The following is a 16869-nucleotide window of genomic DNA, read 5'->3' as shown; positions in this document are numbered from 1 at the left end:
TCATTCCGAACTCCTCGCATAGAGTGACCAAAAATTTGGAAATAATTCGTCATCTTCATCCCTAGCATTATTTTAATAAAAGTAAGCCGAAAAATCACATGTGGGCCGCTTCTAAGTGATTACATTGTTAATGTGTTTGTTACCTACGTCTATGCTATCATCTTTTCAAAACAGTGAAAGGAATGTGGTCCATTATCTATGTAAAAATTAACTTTCATAGTCAAAGCAGACTAACTTGTGTGCTTACAAGTTATCGCTATCGTCGTTCGCAACCGGTCCCGAGTCACTTCTGCGGTCGTCGGAGCATGTAAAAAGCCTGAAAAACCATGCCTAGACGACCAGAAAATTACAGGATTGCCTTTTCCTAAAGAGTAATGAGCAAATTCACCACAAGTATATCAATACATTAATGCACACAAAAAGCAACACGCAGTACTGGAGGACCGGAAGCGAAGTTGCGTCCAGCGACAACCCAGACACCACGGGCATAAAAAGTCCCCGTCTCCAAAGAGATAGAACATTTATAGGCCACTATTAATGAAATGGAAAGACAAACTAGTTAGTATTAAATGCAGGAAATGTTATTACTTCCCTATTATATCCCCATGTGATGACATGCGACCGCGAATGGCACCATTAAGTCAGACTAAGAGTATAATGAAGGCAAAGAGATATTCAGAAGCACAAATTGCATAATTAAATTACTTAAACACACACACGCCCACACGCAACCACACATACACACACATAAACACACACTCACACACTTGCACACACACTTGCACACACACACACACACACACACACACACACACACACACACACACACACACACATAGCTAAGTATAACAGTCTTCCACTTAAGCTCGCTCTCATGCGGGGACGAAACAAAAGTGGCATGAGATGGAGTCTGGAAGCCTAGCCTTTAGCTCTTAGCCCACAATTGTCTGAGACTATATTCACTCTCATAAATTTCTATCATATATCTTGCTTTCCCATACTTATATTTAGATACAATTAATCCTCCGATTGCAATAGCTGCATTTGTTAACCCCCATTCCCGGTGACCTACATCGATTCCCTTCACTGCCCAAAGTAAAACTATTTTCTCATTAATTATAATTGATGTACCTAGGTGGACCTGTAAATCTTTTTCAATTTCTCTCCAAAGTGGCTGGACCTTCTTACAATAAAAAAAATGTTCTATAAAATCAGGCTCATTGCAATATGCGCATTTTGGGATTCCTTTAATTTCATTTTAAAGAGTAGTATGTTCGTAGGATAAATATTATGTAGTACTTTCCAATTTAATGTTCTCAAACGTGTTTCCCTAGCGTGATGGACTATTTGCCAATGTTTTTCATTAATATCAACGCCATATTTTCTTTTCCAAATACCTATGCACAGTGGTGGCTCAATTTTACTCAATGCTAAAAGAAAACATTTTTCTCCCTATAGTACCTACAATTGCGTCTCTGAAATAGGAATGGTCATCCTTTTCATCATTAAAATACACATTCCTCATCGCATTTAATATAATATTGTAGTCTAAAACACATCACGGATTACTTCCATATTTTTCTCTAAACTCTTCTAAAGACTGTAACCGTCCATCCTGGGTTATATCCTTTATTCCTAAAATGCCCCTTTGTATACAAGATGGTAAAAAGAGGGTTTGATTTTTATAGATTATATATTCGTTATTAAAAATAGAGTCGTTTAACGAGAGGACATAGTCTGTGTCTTTATTAGAGTGTTCTAACCATTTAATTACCACTCTTCTCCAAAACTTACTAGATATAGCGTCGAGCCCTTTAAATTTATTCGCTTTTACCTTGCTTCTAAAAACCTGCAACCCACCAACATCTTTGAGTACAGCGATTGCCAGACTTTTCCATCGTTACTCTTTTGGAGCAAGAAGTGCCTCCGCCAAGCTCAAGAGAATGGAATCTTGAAAGTTAGTCATATTAATCATTTTCAGACCTCCATTTTCAAGCTCGTTACACATAACCTTGCGTTTAACTTTTTCAAAAGCCCCTTTATTGTTAAAACGTTTTTTCCACAGAAATCTAAAAAAAACATTCTGCTCACTTGGCTAAGGACATCTTCTGGTAACGATATGCTTTGCATTACAAAAAGAAACTGCGTTATTCCAAAAGTTTTAATTTAGTGCATTTTCCCTAGAATTGATAGATCTTTTCTTGCCCATTTCCCAAAAATTCTGAGGACGGGAATTGATCCTGGGCTTCCAGTTTTCTTCTAGCTCTTCCGCCGATTTTATACTGCTAAAATATACTCCAAGAATTGTAATGGTTGGAACAAACTGTATCGGAAATTCGTCTATAGTAAAGGGTTGGCCGTTTGTACACAGGGCATAAGATTTATTCAAATTTAAATGCAGATCTGAAATAACCGAAAATTCATTTAGAACGGATAAGGCTCTTCTCAAATCATTGGCATTCCTCAGGAAGAAGGCTGTGTCATCTGCATACTGACTAATTTAGATAGACTCCAAACCCGGATAGATGTTGATACCACTTATGGTATTGTTCTGGATTACTTTTTGAGCTAAAATTTCAACAGCAAGAATAAATAGTTGTGGTGATATACAGCCTTGTCGAACACCGTTACTCATTGGAAATGTCCTGGAGACATAACCTCCGTTTTTTACACACGAGATTCTTTCTGTACTTAATATTTCAATCCACTTTCGAAAGTTTGGGCCAAACCAAATACATCTTGGCTTTTTGAGGATACAGTGGGTGTTTATAGAATCAAATGCCTGTTTAAAATCTACCGTAAGAATGATTTCTGGCGCATCTGTGGTTTTGTGTCTGTATAAAATATCATTAATCTCTCTGTGAATTATGGATATATGTCTTCTTTTCACAAATCCCGTTTGTTGTTCACCAATGAGCTAATCTATAACAGAGTTAAGACGTATGGGTAAAACTTAAGCTAAAATTTTGTAATCTGTATTTGTCAGGGAAATTGGTCTCCAGTTATTGAGGCAATGTGAGGAGAGACCTTTACCTTTATGCAGTAAAGAAATTACTCTTACTCTTTCTGATGGAGACAGCTTGTTGATCTGGAAGCTGTAGTTATAACTTTCCATGAGAGAGTCCATAATAATATGCTCCTAGAATACTAAGACTTGATAAAACTCAACTGGCAGACCGTCGCATCCCGGAGCCGAGCCATGCTTCATTGATTTAAGGGCTGTTGCTGCCTCATCCTCCAGTACTAGGGCATCACAAAACACCTCTTCACTATCTGATAAACTGGGAAGATGTATGTTGTCAGTAATTGCATCCATACGTTCTGAAACAAAATCAAACGATTTATTACGACTGTCAACTTTATTGTAAACGTTTTCGTAGTGCTTGCCGATTTCTTCTACAATATCCGTTTCCTTGTGGACGCGCTCTCCAGGGGCGTTTTGGATGTTTTTAATGGTATTAACGTTGAACCTACATTTCTCCTGAGATAGAAAGTATTTTGAACATATTGAACATTTTTCGCCCTCCTCTACCCATTTTAAACCCGCTCTTAACTGAGCCCCCCCCCCCCCTCCTCCTCCCCCCCCCCCCCCGCGCTTTCTTTAACTCATCAATTTCCAATTCACTTTTGGACTTTAATTTATTATTAGGATCAACTGTCAATTTTTCTGCTCAGAAGTTCAGACGTGATTTCAGTAGCTTATATTTGTGTGAATTTTCTCTTGCTTTGAAACGACTGTTTTGATGGGAAATTTCTGCTGCATCACATTTGATCATTTCCCATCGTAAATTGGGGTCTACATTTTTGTATTCATCTTTAGTAGAATGTATACGTTTTATAATCATTTTACAATAAGCAGGGTCTTTAAGGAGTTCAGTATTTAATTGATATTGCCCTTTCCCAAACTTGAAATTTGAAAACTCAAACAAAGTCACTACCATTCGGTGATCCCTAAAACCTATTCCCTTTATAACGGACTCTTTTATAGAAGAGACAAGAGACTCACCAGCAAAAATATAGTCAAGTTGTCTGGCAATCATTGGGCTACCTCTGCTCCACGTACAGGCTTTTTCAAATGGATGAAGGGATCTCCATGTCAGACTTATAGTGTGTATAAAGTTTTGAAAATATTGACATATATCCCTCCTATGCGCCGCTCCCGAAAGTATGTCTAACACCCCATCAGCTATGTTAAAATCCCCCATGCATATTATATTTCCGTTGCCTCCATCAGCCAAATATTGCTTTATTTGAGTACTAAGCTCGTCTATGAATGCTATTTTTTCCCTTATTTCGCAAGGTGCATAAACATTTATAAAGAACAATTTTTCGCTTTCCATCACAACAGAGGAATAGTCTATCCCTTTTACTTTCCAATTAATGATAGTGTTTCCAGCCACTCATTATGATACCTTTAAAAAAAGTACACAAAATTGTGCTTTTGAGAGGGGGTAAATTGTTTTGTTGTTTTTAGTTTGTTTAAACAGGGGCAAAAACAGAGAGAAAATGCAAGAGAGCCTGAGAGTGTGAAGGGCAAGGCAATGTTTCAGAAACACAAATCTAACATTCAGCTCATAGGGTTGTGAAAATATTCACAAGAGCAACACCAGTTTCTTGAAAGCATGTTTGTCGGATTTTAAAGTAGGCCTACTTCGTTACGTTGCCGTTTTAAGATCCTTTGTGATTACTGAAAAAATAGAACAGGGCTATTTATTCCTCGGTAACTGACTGAACATACTGTAATGTCTTACAATGGTAACACTGTAATTCAGCATCACTTAATTTATTTCAACTTTAATTGATCAGAACACTTGAAAGACACGTTAAGAATCACATTAAATGCAGTCATTTGAAAAAAAAAGTACTTTATAATACAAATTCGTTACGTTCCCGCTTAAGACTCTGCCCAAGTATTAAAGAATTACAAACTCAATCACACAGAGGATGAAACCAATTGGGGCACAAAGCATTGACTTTTACAACTGTATTTCTTTTCGAGTATCAACAAACGTGCCTCTTCCTTCTTTCCGTCAATCCAGGCGAAAAGATGCAAGTCTCTCCCTCTCTCTCTCTCCCTCTCTCTCTCTCTCTCTTTCTCTCTCTCTCTCTCTCTCTCTCTCTCTCTCTCTCTCTCTCCTTCTCTCTCTCTCTATATATATATATACACATATATATTTATATATATATATATACACATATATATATATATATATATATATATATATATATATATATATATATATATATATATATATATATATATATATATATAAATGTCTGTCTCTCTCTCTTTCCTTCTCTCCTCTTTTTTTTCTCTCCTCACTCTAAATGTACCCCGCTTCTCCCCAATCTATTTCATACACTTTCTCTCTTTCTCCCTCTCCCCCCTCTCTCTCTCTCTCTCTCTCTCTTCTCTCTCTCTCTCTCTCTCTCTCTCTCTCTCTCTCTCTCTCTCTGTGCGTGTGTGTATGTGTGCGTGTATGTGTGTGTGTGTTTGTGTTTCACGCACACATACACACGTAGACACGTAGACATACACACTCACACTAACAGACACATATAAAAACACACATACTCACAGTTACACATGCACATACACACTGACGCAACACAAACTGTAATAAAACACAAACGTCAACAAACAGCCTCGCAAAAAAGACTTAATCTAGTACAAACAAAAACGGATTTAAAGTTACAATTCTTAATCTCAACCTAAGACAAAAAAGCCCCGTCAGCAGAAGGATGCAAGTAAACATTTTGTTTTTCTCTTTAACCTCGCAGATTCTCAAACGACGTTCCACAGCACAAACTGACGCAATACATAATTATTTTCTAAACTCAACCTTGGACAAAGAGCACTCGTCAGCAGAAAGCTGCCAGTACACATTATGTTTTTCTTTGTTACTGCGCAGATTCTCAAACTGCGTTCTGCAACACAAAATGATGCAACCCTTATTTTCTAGTTTTCCCACGACCTTGGCGTTATGAAAACTTGTTGACTTTACAATACTTTTCATCTCACCCTGTAAACCCGGAGAGTTGCTTCTTTTAAAAAAAAAACTAATTTTCAGAAAAACGGTGTCTCAGAATTTTACAAACATGATAAGGGTCCGTATCCTGCTTCCCGCAAAATATCCTCTTGACGTGGCGCGTTTTATCCTAATTTTCTGTAAACCTAATTTATGTTTTCTGTGCGTGTTATCTTCCAACATTAATTCCCCCATTTTCCATCCCTCCCCCAAAATCTCCCAAGGACCCATCTAAATCTCCAAACAAGAGTGCTAACGTGAAAAGTTCTATTGCAACTGATTTTGTTTTTGTTTTTTGTTTTTGTTAGTTTGGAAAAGTGTCTTACCATTCTTTGTTGTTGACGCTAGCCTATCCTGTTTAAATGGACGACAACTGAGTAGCTCATATATACAGAAGCAGCGACTGTAGGGTAAGTAAGCACATTCTTTTTTAACTCTTTAAGAACGTAGCAGGCACTTATGTCCGATCAGCAACAGACCAGAGGCGATGTTACGTTACATTTTGATCCGTCAGAAGCAGATCAGAAACACATCTGATTATGGCATTGTACATGTATCTATATTCCTGTTTGCCTTTATACCATTCAGAACAGAAAAAGGAAAAAATGTGTATAAATAACGAGGTTACATTTCATTTTTAATCACCCCAAAGCAGTGCGTCTTCAAACATTGTTAAAGACCAGAAAGCAAGTCCTTAATGTATTGAACAAGTACGTGTATCTTTGTTGTTTAAATATCAATCTCAGGAATTGTCTTTAAGCACTTTTGGTGACTTAGGTGAACAAGCCATGTTCCCTCTAACACAGATTGGGAGGTGGCGCCGACTTCCAAAGTAGGAAAGTTTATTTTGTTGGCTCTGAAAAACTAATGTTAAGATAAGTAGGTAGTTTTCCCTGTGTTTAGGGTCACTGTCCTCATTGCATAAAGTATGCACCTTTTACAAATGAGACTTCAGTGAAACATAAAAGTTGAGTAAAAAATCATCAACAAATTTTTTAGATTTGAGTATTTAGAGGTACGTTATAATCTCCATATAAATATTCAAAGGCAAGCTGTAAGTTTTTAACAAAGCTTTAGTTCCAATACAGTGAGAGGTTGTTGATATACTCTGCTACTTCTGAAGAAGGAGTTGTGAGAGAGGACAAATTGTAACTGCACCAGACTTCTTCCTCCATGTTCTGACACAATAATCAACGAGCTTACTGTAGACTTCCCTGTGAAATAACTAATTTGCTTCCTACACCTGAAAAAACAATACAGCTGAGTGTATGCAGGTTATTCATTAGTCGAAATACATGGCAAAACAAAATACAAACCAATTTGCTTTTATACAAATTACAAATGCTATGATATTCAAACCGTAAAAAACGTATAGCACTAAATATTTCATATTTTGATTTCATTTGAAGAGTTAAATAATCACCATGTATGGAAAAAGAAATTTAAAAACTTTTGTAAACTCTACAAACGCTCAATAGAGACTACAAACTTAGATGCTTTTTTAAGTTAGTCTGAAGCCCTATGACAAAGATGTTTGGAAGCAAGTCGTGATCCTCTAAATTTAACACAAAGAATGTTATCAAACCCAAAGAATAATGTGTGTATTATAATACATGTACATTGTTAACCCTATGTAAGGTCCTGGTATTACCGCCCTTGGAACTGACCTGTCTGCCAGGTGAACACACTTTCTGCCTTTGAGTTTTTTACTTCCTCCAATGGTGATGGGAATCATTAATTTCTTTTTTTATTATTTGCCTTTTTAGGGGGCCTTATTTTTACAATTTTAATATAATTTTAGATAATACAAGGTTTCTTGACCTCAAGTAATGCCTCATTATCATCCTCATCATCATTATCATCATCATCATTATCATCATCGTCATCATCATCATCATCATCATCATCATCATCATCATCATCATCATCATCATCATCATCATCATCATCATCATCATCCAAATCATCATCATCATCCAAATCATCATCATCATTATTATTATTATTTATTTGTAATTTTTATTATTATTTTATTATTATAATTATTGTTATTATTGTTATTATTATTATTATTATTATTATTATTATTATTATTATTATTATTATTATTATTATTAATTTTTTTAAAATTATTATTATTATTATTAGTGGTGTGGCGGCAGTAGTAGTAGTAGTAGTCTTATTATTACTAATACTAGTATTATCATTAACAATGTTCATTCTTCTTTTTCTTCACCTCCTTTTTCCTCTTCTTCTTCTTCTTCTTCTTCTTCTTCTTCTTCTTCTTCTTCTTCTTCTTCTTCTTCTTCTTCTTCTTCTTCTTCTTCTTCTTCTTCTTCTTCTTCTTTTTCTTCTTCTTCTTCTTCTTCTTCTTCTTCTTCTTCTTCTTCTTCTTCTTCTTCTTCTTCTTCTTCTTCTTCTTCTTCTTCTTCTTCTTCTTCTTCTTCTTCTTCTTCTTCTTCTTCTTCTTCTTCTTCTTCTTCTTCTTCTGCATTTCAGATGGTGCTCTCGTAGTCTAGAGTTTACAGTGTTTGCATCTCATTCAATAGCTCCCGGGTTCGAAACCCGACAACCACAGAACATTCTCTTCTCGAAATGTTCTCCTTTCACCTGTTCTCCTGCTCTCTAACCATGTTCTAACACTAACGTCTCCTCTTTCTGCCCTGACCCCTTTTTTCCACCTCCTGACTCTTTCTGCATCCTTTCTACTGCTACCCTTCATCTCCTTCTTACTGATGTCTTTTAGCCGCAACCCCTGATCTTAGGGTAGTTAAGATCTAACACCTAACCTTCTCGGATAAGGGCAAACAATCTCGAAGGTCCCGCATGCAAGATGTGCACGTTAAAGATACCTGAGTGGTTCAAAATCTATATAGTAGAGTTTGGCCTCCACTAGGGCAAAATTCTAAATTAATTCCTGACAAACCGAAAATGTTTAAAGTGTGTCGTTCAGGTGTTTAGTGTAACATTTGTAAGTTCCCAAAAATGACTTCAGCTAAACTATGGAATAGGTCACAATGATAACATTTTACAGTTATACTCGTTTGATCAATAGTCTGGCCTATTCCATTTTTGTCCGCTCATACAGTTTTAAAACGTTAAAACAGCTGTAACCACTTACTAGTAGTAGTATTACAAACAGTTGTACATGGAAAGGGAGGCAATAGTCTATATGGACACTTGTAAAAATGAATTATTTGTCCTCACAATTTTTGAATTGATAAATGCAGTTTGCACTTTAGATGTTCAAACCAAGGCAAGAAATGTGTCTGTTTGAAGTCCAGAAAGTTTGTCTTTCGAAAAAAGGCTAAAGAATAATATATCCTTCAATGCCTTAAGCACAAACCGGTTTCTTTTTAAAAATTCCATTGTATCGTCATTATATATCTTTCTTGCTTTGTTAAATTTATCGTCCTCTTGCTGTTAAATTGTTTTAAGCCCTTTTTAAGAACTTTTTTTCCCAGGAGAAAGAGATAACGGTCTCATTCTTTTAACAATTAGACGTACAATTTTTATTAAATATAATAAATATTTCTGGATCACATGCAATCTCTACCAGAGATTAAGAAAATGGAATTAAAGTTAAATGGCTTGTTAATTCTAAACTCTAATTTATGTTTTCCTGGTTAAATGTTTTGTCTCAATATTTCCTGTAGACTTCCCGGAAAAAGTACGTGAAGATCTTTGTGAACAGAATAACCAGCAGTACAAGTAACATGGACGCCACCTGGATATTTACCAACATTATTCTGGTAGCAGCCCTGATAATGTGTTCAAAAGCATGGCGTCTCAATGTTACGTCAGAAGAAATCGAAATCGGTAAGACAGCACAAGTTTCTCTGAACTGCTACAACCCCTATCAGCAGCCTGACATTTCGGAAATCCTGTTGATGAGAATCCAGAAAAAACATTTGAGCGGATGGTCCAGTGTTGCTGAACTTCGCGACGATGATGTGGACGTCAGACTAACAGCTAAAGATGTGACTGCTACGGGCAGCATTGTCTCCGGGGCTAACAGCTATATGCGGCTTTCTTGGCCACTGGCAACTAACGATACAATCGGTGTGTACCGTTGTGACGTCACTATTTTGAATTCCCACGGCAGTGTCGGGTGGCAGAAAAGCCCACCGACTTCCATCACTCGTAAGAGTGACGTCACTGTTCAGATCCTGAGTGAAATGGTAGAAGAGAACAAGAGACAGTGTATGCAACAAAAACACGATATCCAGAAATACGTAGCAGCAGCCTTAGAGGAGAACCAAAAAAATAGTATTAAGGAAAAACAAGACGTTCTCCAGAACATGACGGCAACTCTGAAGGCGCTTGAAGCGAGTTTTGAGAGCAAGCTGGAAAGCCAGATAGAGGTGAGTATCTCATTCCAAATATTGAAGAAGAACTGACATGTAACCATTTACATATAGCACCTAGAACAGAGAGATTTGGAGTTTTCAAAATAATCTACTTTCTTTTTTTTTCTTTATCTTGTTCTATTATGCTTATTTATTCATGTATTTATTAATATTCAGCGGCTTATGTTATTCTTTAACAGGATATTTTAATGAGAGCCAGGAGGGGGGAAGGGGGGGGGGCAAGAGACATGCAGAAGAATGAAAGTATTGAATACTGAACTCCATTAAAAAATATTACCCTTTGTTTGCATAGACTATTCAAATGTGTATCAAATAAAGATAAATTAAAAGGAGTGTTCAATGAAGTTGATTCATTTTCCTTGCCGTATGAACCTTTTCGAGAACATAATATTTTAACTAATTTTGATTAATGGTCTTCAATCTTTTGAAGTACTCCTTTAGAAAAATAAGCGGCTCAGTCCAAAATCAAAACGTACTAAAAAATCTCTCATTATCAGTAGCATGCATGCAGATCAAGACATATCTGCAAATAGATCTTATAATATTTCAAATGTCTTGTTGAGAATTGTGTTCATCTTTGGCGTCAGCGTACGTCAAATTGCTGCCGATTCGCCGAAAGTCTTTTCCTCGCACTTTATGGTTCAAATCATTCCAATTCTGCTCTGTTGGAGATATGTTTGGCAAGAATGTTGGTCAGTCCATGACGTTCATTTTATGACCTTCCAGAAAGAGAAACTGTGCTGTTTGTTTAATCAAACACATTTTAGTAAAGCATAGTTTACTGTATTATGATGAAACATACTTTTTTTAATAATAAAGATCGTGTATGGGTGTGTGGACTATACAACAAGCGTCTGTCTCCGCGTGTTTATCTACATTATACAAAAGTGGGCTTGGGAGGCTTTGTGCACACCTTTGTAACTTTGCAGGTGTTCACAGAATCCATATGACATGGACCTAGCTTTAAAAAATCCACGCAAACTGCTTTCCCCGATTTTTCCAAAAAGCTTAGTTTCGTCCACAAAGAGTTTTAATCTTGGGAAGGTCCGTCTTCTAAGACGCCATTGTAAACAAGTGATGTTTCCGTTCACTGGCCGTGTGCACTGTTTGCACACCTTAAAAATTCTGGAGTGCGCAACCACGAAAGCGGAATAGAAAATCAATCTCTACATTTTCTATTAGATCTATATATTTGGCAAATTGAAAACACATGTGTCACTTTTCCCTCAAAATGTATAGCTCCATTCCAGTAGAGTGTAAAAATAGTTGGCCAATGACTTTCAATTGATGTTAATGGACCGACTATTCCTTTCATCGGAAGGGGGCCCAGCTAGTATATTTATTATATTGACATTCTGTTAGACGTGTAGAACAATCCAGTAATTTAAAAACTCGTATTATTATTATGAGTAATATTTTTGTATTATCATTATTTCTATTATCATGACTATTTTTTTTATAAATTATTATTATGATTATGATTATTATTATTATTATTATTATTATTATTATTATTATTATTATTATTATTATTATTATTATTATTATTATTATTATTATTATTATATGTATTACTATTACATGTGTATAATTATTATTATTATTATTATTATTATTATTATTATTATTATTATTATTATTATTATTATTATTATTATTATTATTATTATTATTATGTCGTCACTTTGCAGACCCTGAGCCACACAGTGGAACTATACAAAAGAGAATGTCCTCACCAACTGCTATCCCACAAACGCCAGATTTTGGAGAACGTGGCCGCTGCCTTGGACAGGAACAGGAAAGAGGGTCTTCAACAGAGCCAAGACCTCCTGGTTAACGCGACTTCCATCATGGAGGATCTCGAAGCCAGTTTTGAGCGCAAGTTGAGCGTTGTCAAAAGTCAGTTACGGGTAAGAACTTTTCTTTGTTTTGAGCTCCAATCTTCTTCTATCCCTTGGTTGGGGCAACCGTGGGGGCACCACTGAATCTGAAAACTAGCTCTCGACTTCTATCTTTGTCCTCTGCTTTCCTCCGATGGCCACCCATCGTCTTTCCTGTCCACTCTGTAATGTTGTCCTCCCATCTTCTTCTCTGCCTTCTTCTCTTTCACCTTCCTTGTACGGCTCCTTGTAGGATTGTTTTGGCAAATCCTGTGGATCTTGTGACATGCCCATACCATTTTGATTTTCGTCTCTTCACCGTGGTCAATAGATCTTCATGCTACCCCACAGCGTTGGTGATTCTCGTTCGTTCCTCAGCATTTGAAACGTGGTCTTTGTACGAGATGTCAAGGAGTCTGCGGAAACATCTCATCTCTGTGGTCTGAATTTTTTGTCTAATTCTGCTGTCAATTCAGCTCCAATACTGATGGGTAAATTTTCTCCCAGAAGTGGTTAAATTCATATGGAAGTGAAGCAATAGTGTGTACTGGATCCTTGATTGGCGGAGTGCGCGATAAAGTGATTGATGGATAATGCGATAAACTGGATGCTGTAGAATGTGTTAAATTGGCTTAATGGCTTGGTGGTAAAATGTCTGATTAACAGATAAATGGATAAATTTAGAAACTAACTGCCTAGTTGACTTCCATTGCTTCTATATGTCCTAAATTCTCTCGGAGTATTTCACTACCATGTAGCTGTTGAACCTATTCACGTAGTCATTTCCAATAGCCGTCCACAAAACTCCCTCTCTCTTTATTACTCTTCAGCCCCAGTCGTGCGCCAGTGCTAAGGGTTTGGGTCCTCGGCCGGTGGTCCGTCTCTTTAGTGGTCAACTTGTAGTCTGTGACATGGTGACGGACCAAGGAGGCTGGATCGTGATACAGGTGAGTACAGACTCCAGCAGTACAGGTGCGATCAACATTATTTTACAGTAATTCAGACTGATATAATACAGGGCAGATGAACATTATCGTATAGTAATACATCCTGATTCACTACAGATAAATCAACTTTATCTTATTGTAGTAACAATACACTATGTTTTAGTGCCGGTCAAACTAATGACATTTTACTGCAAAATACATTGATATAATACAGGTAAGATATTGTAATGCAAGCTTGCACAATACAGTTATGGTCATCATAATTTTACGTTTCTCTGGTTGTTACAATTACGGGTGAGATTACCTTTATTTTGGTGGAATACAAGCTGATACAATACAAGTGATAACACCATTGTTTTACTACTCAGTGACTCCCCAAGTTGGGAAACTAAATCTCTGTGCAGTATAGTAATATAAAAACATAAGTACACTTATGGTTATAGTTTTTGCTACTCAATAAACAAAGCATAGAAAGTGTAAAGGGAAAAATTCCAAGGTACAACAGTTTTCAAATACGTCTGTCAGCTAGAGTTGGGGCGAGCGGACGGACGGGTTAGTTACTCGCGGACTCAGTCAGAGCGAACAGGTAACGGACGGCCATGAGAGCGAACTGCGAACCTCAAGTTCGTTTTTTTGGGTCCGCTCCACAATTTGACTCTCTCAGCGAGAGGACCGCGGACCTCAAGCCTCAAGTCAGTTCGTTTTTTGGGTCCGCTCCACAATTTTATTCACTGGGCGGGCGGGCGAACGGACGAACTCTAGCAGACGAGATACTCGACGCGAGATTAGACCCGTCGTCTATTGTTTGTTAATTAGGCCTGATGTTTTAAACCACTAGCGGTGCCACAGGGAGTGAGAGAGGTTGGTGACGTAGTACTATGTGTGTAACCTTTCACCTCGTGCGCGGGGCACACTGTGTACGTTCCAATTATCTCAAAGGCCGGGGGGGGAGGGGGGAGATTTCCGCCAGGAACGCCTAGCTACAATGTGAGAATGGAAGGAGTCGTTCCCGTCCGTCCGTCCGCCCGCTCGAATGCATGGAGTCTCTCAGTCCGCCCGTCCGCTGGCTCGCTAAACGAACTGTTGTCTCTGCGCGATGTGTAGCGAGTAGCGAGTAGCGAACTACTCTTCACAAACGGACGGTTCGTTACCCGTCCGCTCGTTTGCGGGTAGTGCCAACGAGTAGTTCGTCACTCGCAGACGCTAATTTTGCGACCCAACCCTACTTTCAGGTCAGCTCACAGTGCTGTCATGAGATATTACGGGTAACGTTATATTAACTATTTTTGTTTTAGGAGTCAAAAGCTTAACATCGTTATTCAAACAAGGTAACTTCGTACGCTTCGTGATATTAGACCTTAGAAACTGACGGAATGTTCTGCTATGTCTACAGAGACGCGCTTCGGCGGAAGTTGATTTTTTCCGTGGTTGGGCGGACTATAAGTATGGATTTGGTGACCTCTCTGGCAATTTCTGGCTCGGACTAGAGAAAATCCACCAGCTAACAAGTCAGGCAAGTTGTTTAGAACTAAATACAGTGGACTGTCCAAACAGGTGACGGCACGGGCACTTTGTTGTCTATGTCGATGTACGTGTTGTTGTTATTGCTCCTCGTGATGTTAGGTTACTTTCGGAAAGACTCAATGTTTTCATTCTTCTTAAAATGGTAATAGTATTAAATTGTCCAAGTATACGTTTCCGAACTTTTCTTCACCATCCTATTTTGCTGGTTTCTTTTTCAAAGTTTTCGTCTCCACCCGATTTTGCTTGTTATTTCGGATATAGACGTAACAACGGAACTTCTTCCTCTAAATTACCAGACTGTATTCTGAACGGGTATTAAATCCATATTTTGTAGTTGTAGACGTGGTGATGTGGGTAGAGAAGGTTTTTATGGTTGTAGTCACGGTAGGGATAAACGCCAAATGTTTTATGTTTTGGCGGGGGAAGCAGGAGCAATTCTTTTAGGTGGTGTCTTTCAATTTCATTGTTGTTGGTGATGTTTTTAAAATGTCATTGTGATATTTTAATGTCATTGTTGTTGTTGATGTTTTTTTATGTCATTGTTATAGGTGGTATCTTTTATATCATTGTTATTGTTATGCCATTGTTATTATTTATATTTTTAATGTCATTGTTAATGGTGATACTTTTAATGTCACTGTTTATGGTGATATTTTTAATGTGATATATTTAATGCCATTGTCACTGGTTATGTTCTTTCGGGACTTCGTTCTTAATGATGTTGTTCGTTAGCTGTTGCTCCTTTTGTTGTTGCTGTTGTTGTCGTTAGTGTTTTTGTTGTTATTGTTCAGCTGCTGCCTCTGTTCTCGTTTAACGCGTACCTATGTCATTTCTTATTTTCCGGGACAGGGTAAGTATTCATTGTTGCCACAATTTAGGTCCACCTCATACTTCCATCGCTCATAGATTGCCGGCTGTTTAATATTCCGTATTCTTATATAAATATAATCCATTTCCTTATTTTGACACGAGATTTCTTATCGATGTTTTGTATTCCTCATGTATTATTTGTAATTATACTGTCCTATTATGAGGGTGCAGTGGCAAAGCGGTTAGTGCACTCGTCCCGAAGCAGAAGTACTGGTTCGAGCATCGGTTAGGACACGGACTTTTTTCGCCCCCTCCTGCCTACCCAGCAGTAATGGGTACCTGACTTCGATTTGGGGAAGTAAAGGCGGCGTGGAAAGGAACTGGCCACCCTACCACAATAGCCGAAGGTCCAGGAGGTTGTCTCACTAACAAGGCAATCCCCAATGTCCGGATCGGATGCGGGAACAACTTTACTTTACTGTCCTATTGACACATTTTAGGACAGACCTAAACCAGAAAAAGTGGTCCCCCTCCAGGACACCCAGCAGAGGGGAAATCTTTGGGAGAACCAATATTTAAACCTGACACAGACTTGAGCGTGTTATAGCCTTGTCAAAGTTAAGTTCATGTACAAATGAGACATTGCCCCAGGATTTTACTTGTGCTAAAACGATGTGTATCTGCAGGTTGTTATAATTGTCCTCATGTTCTCATCTCCAGGGGAGATACGAACTAAGGTTCGATTTGAGATTCCAGGGGAAAAACTACTACGCCAGCTACGACAACTTTTCGCTCTCTGGTGAAACAGAAAATTACAAAATTCAATTTTCCGGATTTTCGGGTAATGTAACTGAGGACAGTATGGCTTATCACAATGGAGAGCAGTTCTCATCCAAGGACCGTGACAACGACTCATGGAGTGGCATGAACTGTGCCAACGCCAACCACGGGGCTTGGTGGTACAGGAAGTGCCATCGAGTGAACCTTAACGGATTGTGGGGCAGTACAGTAGGCTCAAAAGGCTTGAGATGGCGTAGCGTAACCCATGGTTCTGTCTCCTTCAGCGAAATGAAGATTCGACCATTTGTTTAGTGACAGCTTCATACCACTAAATCCTCCGTCTATAAATGATGTGTGTAGATGTTTGCGACTCTTTCTGTTTGATGTGTAAAGAAACACAGCAATAGAAAACCTTCACAATCTCAGAGATTTGAAAGCTCAGTTGTTCTGTTGTCTCACGTTATGAGATTTATTGATAGACAAGGGAAAACATAACAACTGATAATGGTTTTAAAACAGCATTAATTGT

General features: G+C 37.9%; 1 protein-coding gene across 1 annotated transcript in view; it reads left to right on the top strand.

The window, feature by feature from the left end:
• LOC101863026 (fibrinogen C domain-containing protein 1-B-like) overlaps positions 1–16652 on the top strand; it is a 22961-nt gene extending 6309 nt beyond the window's left edge. The window contains exons 2-6 of the mRNA XM_005099143.1: positions 9686–10393; positions 12160–12309; positions 13110–13226; positions 14620–14739; positions 16281–16652. Of these exons, the coding sequence (XP_005099200.1) occupies positions 9686–10393; positions 12160–12309; positions 13110–13226; positions 14620–14739; positions 16281–16652 (1467 nt within the window). The remainder of the gene's footprint in view (positions 1–9685; positions 10394–12159; positions 12310–13109; positions 13227–14619; positions 14740–16280) is intronic.
• Positions 16653–16869: the final 217 nt, after the last annotated feature.

The sequence above is a fragment of the Aplysia californica genome, unplaced genomic scaffold (assembly GCF_000002075.1).
Source record: "Aplysia californica isolate F4 #8 unplaced genomic scaffold, AplCal3.0 scaffold00203, whole genome shotgun sequence".
Classification (NCBI taxonomy): Eukaryota; Metazoa; Mollusca; class Gastropoda; order Aplysiida; family Aplysiidae; genus Aplysia; species Aplysia californica.
Note: the sequence above shows the minus strand (reverse complement) of the source record. Positions and strands in the feature narration are given on the sequence as shown.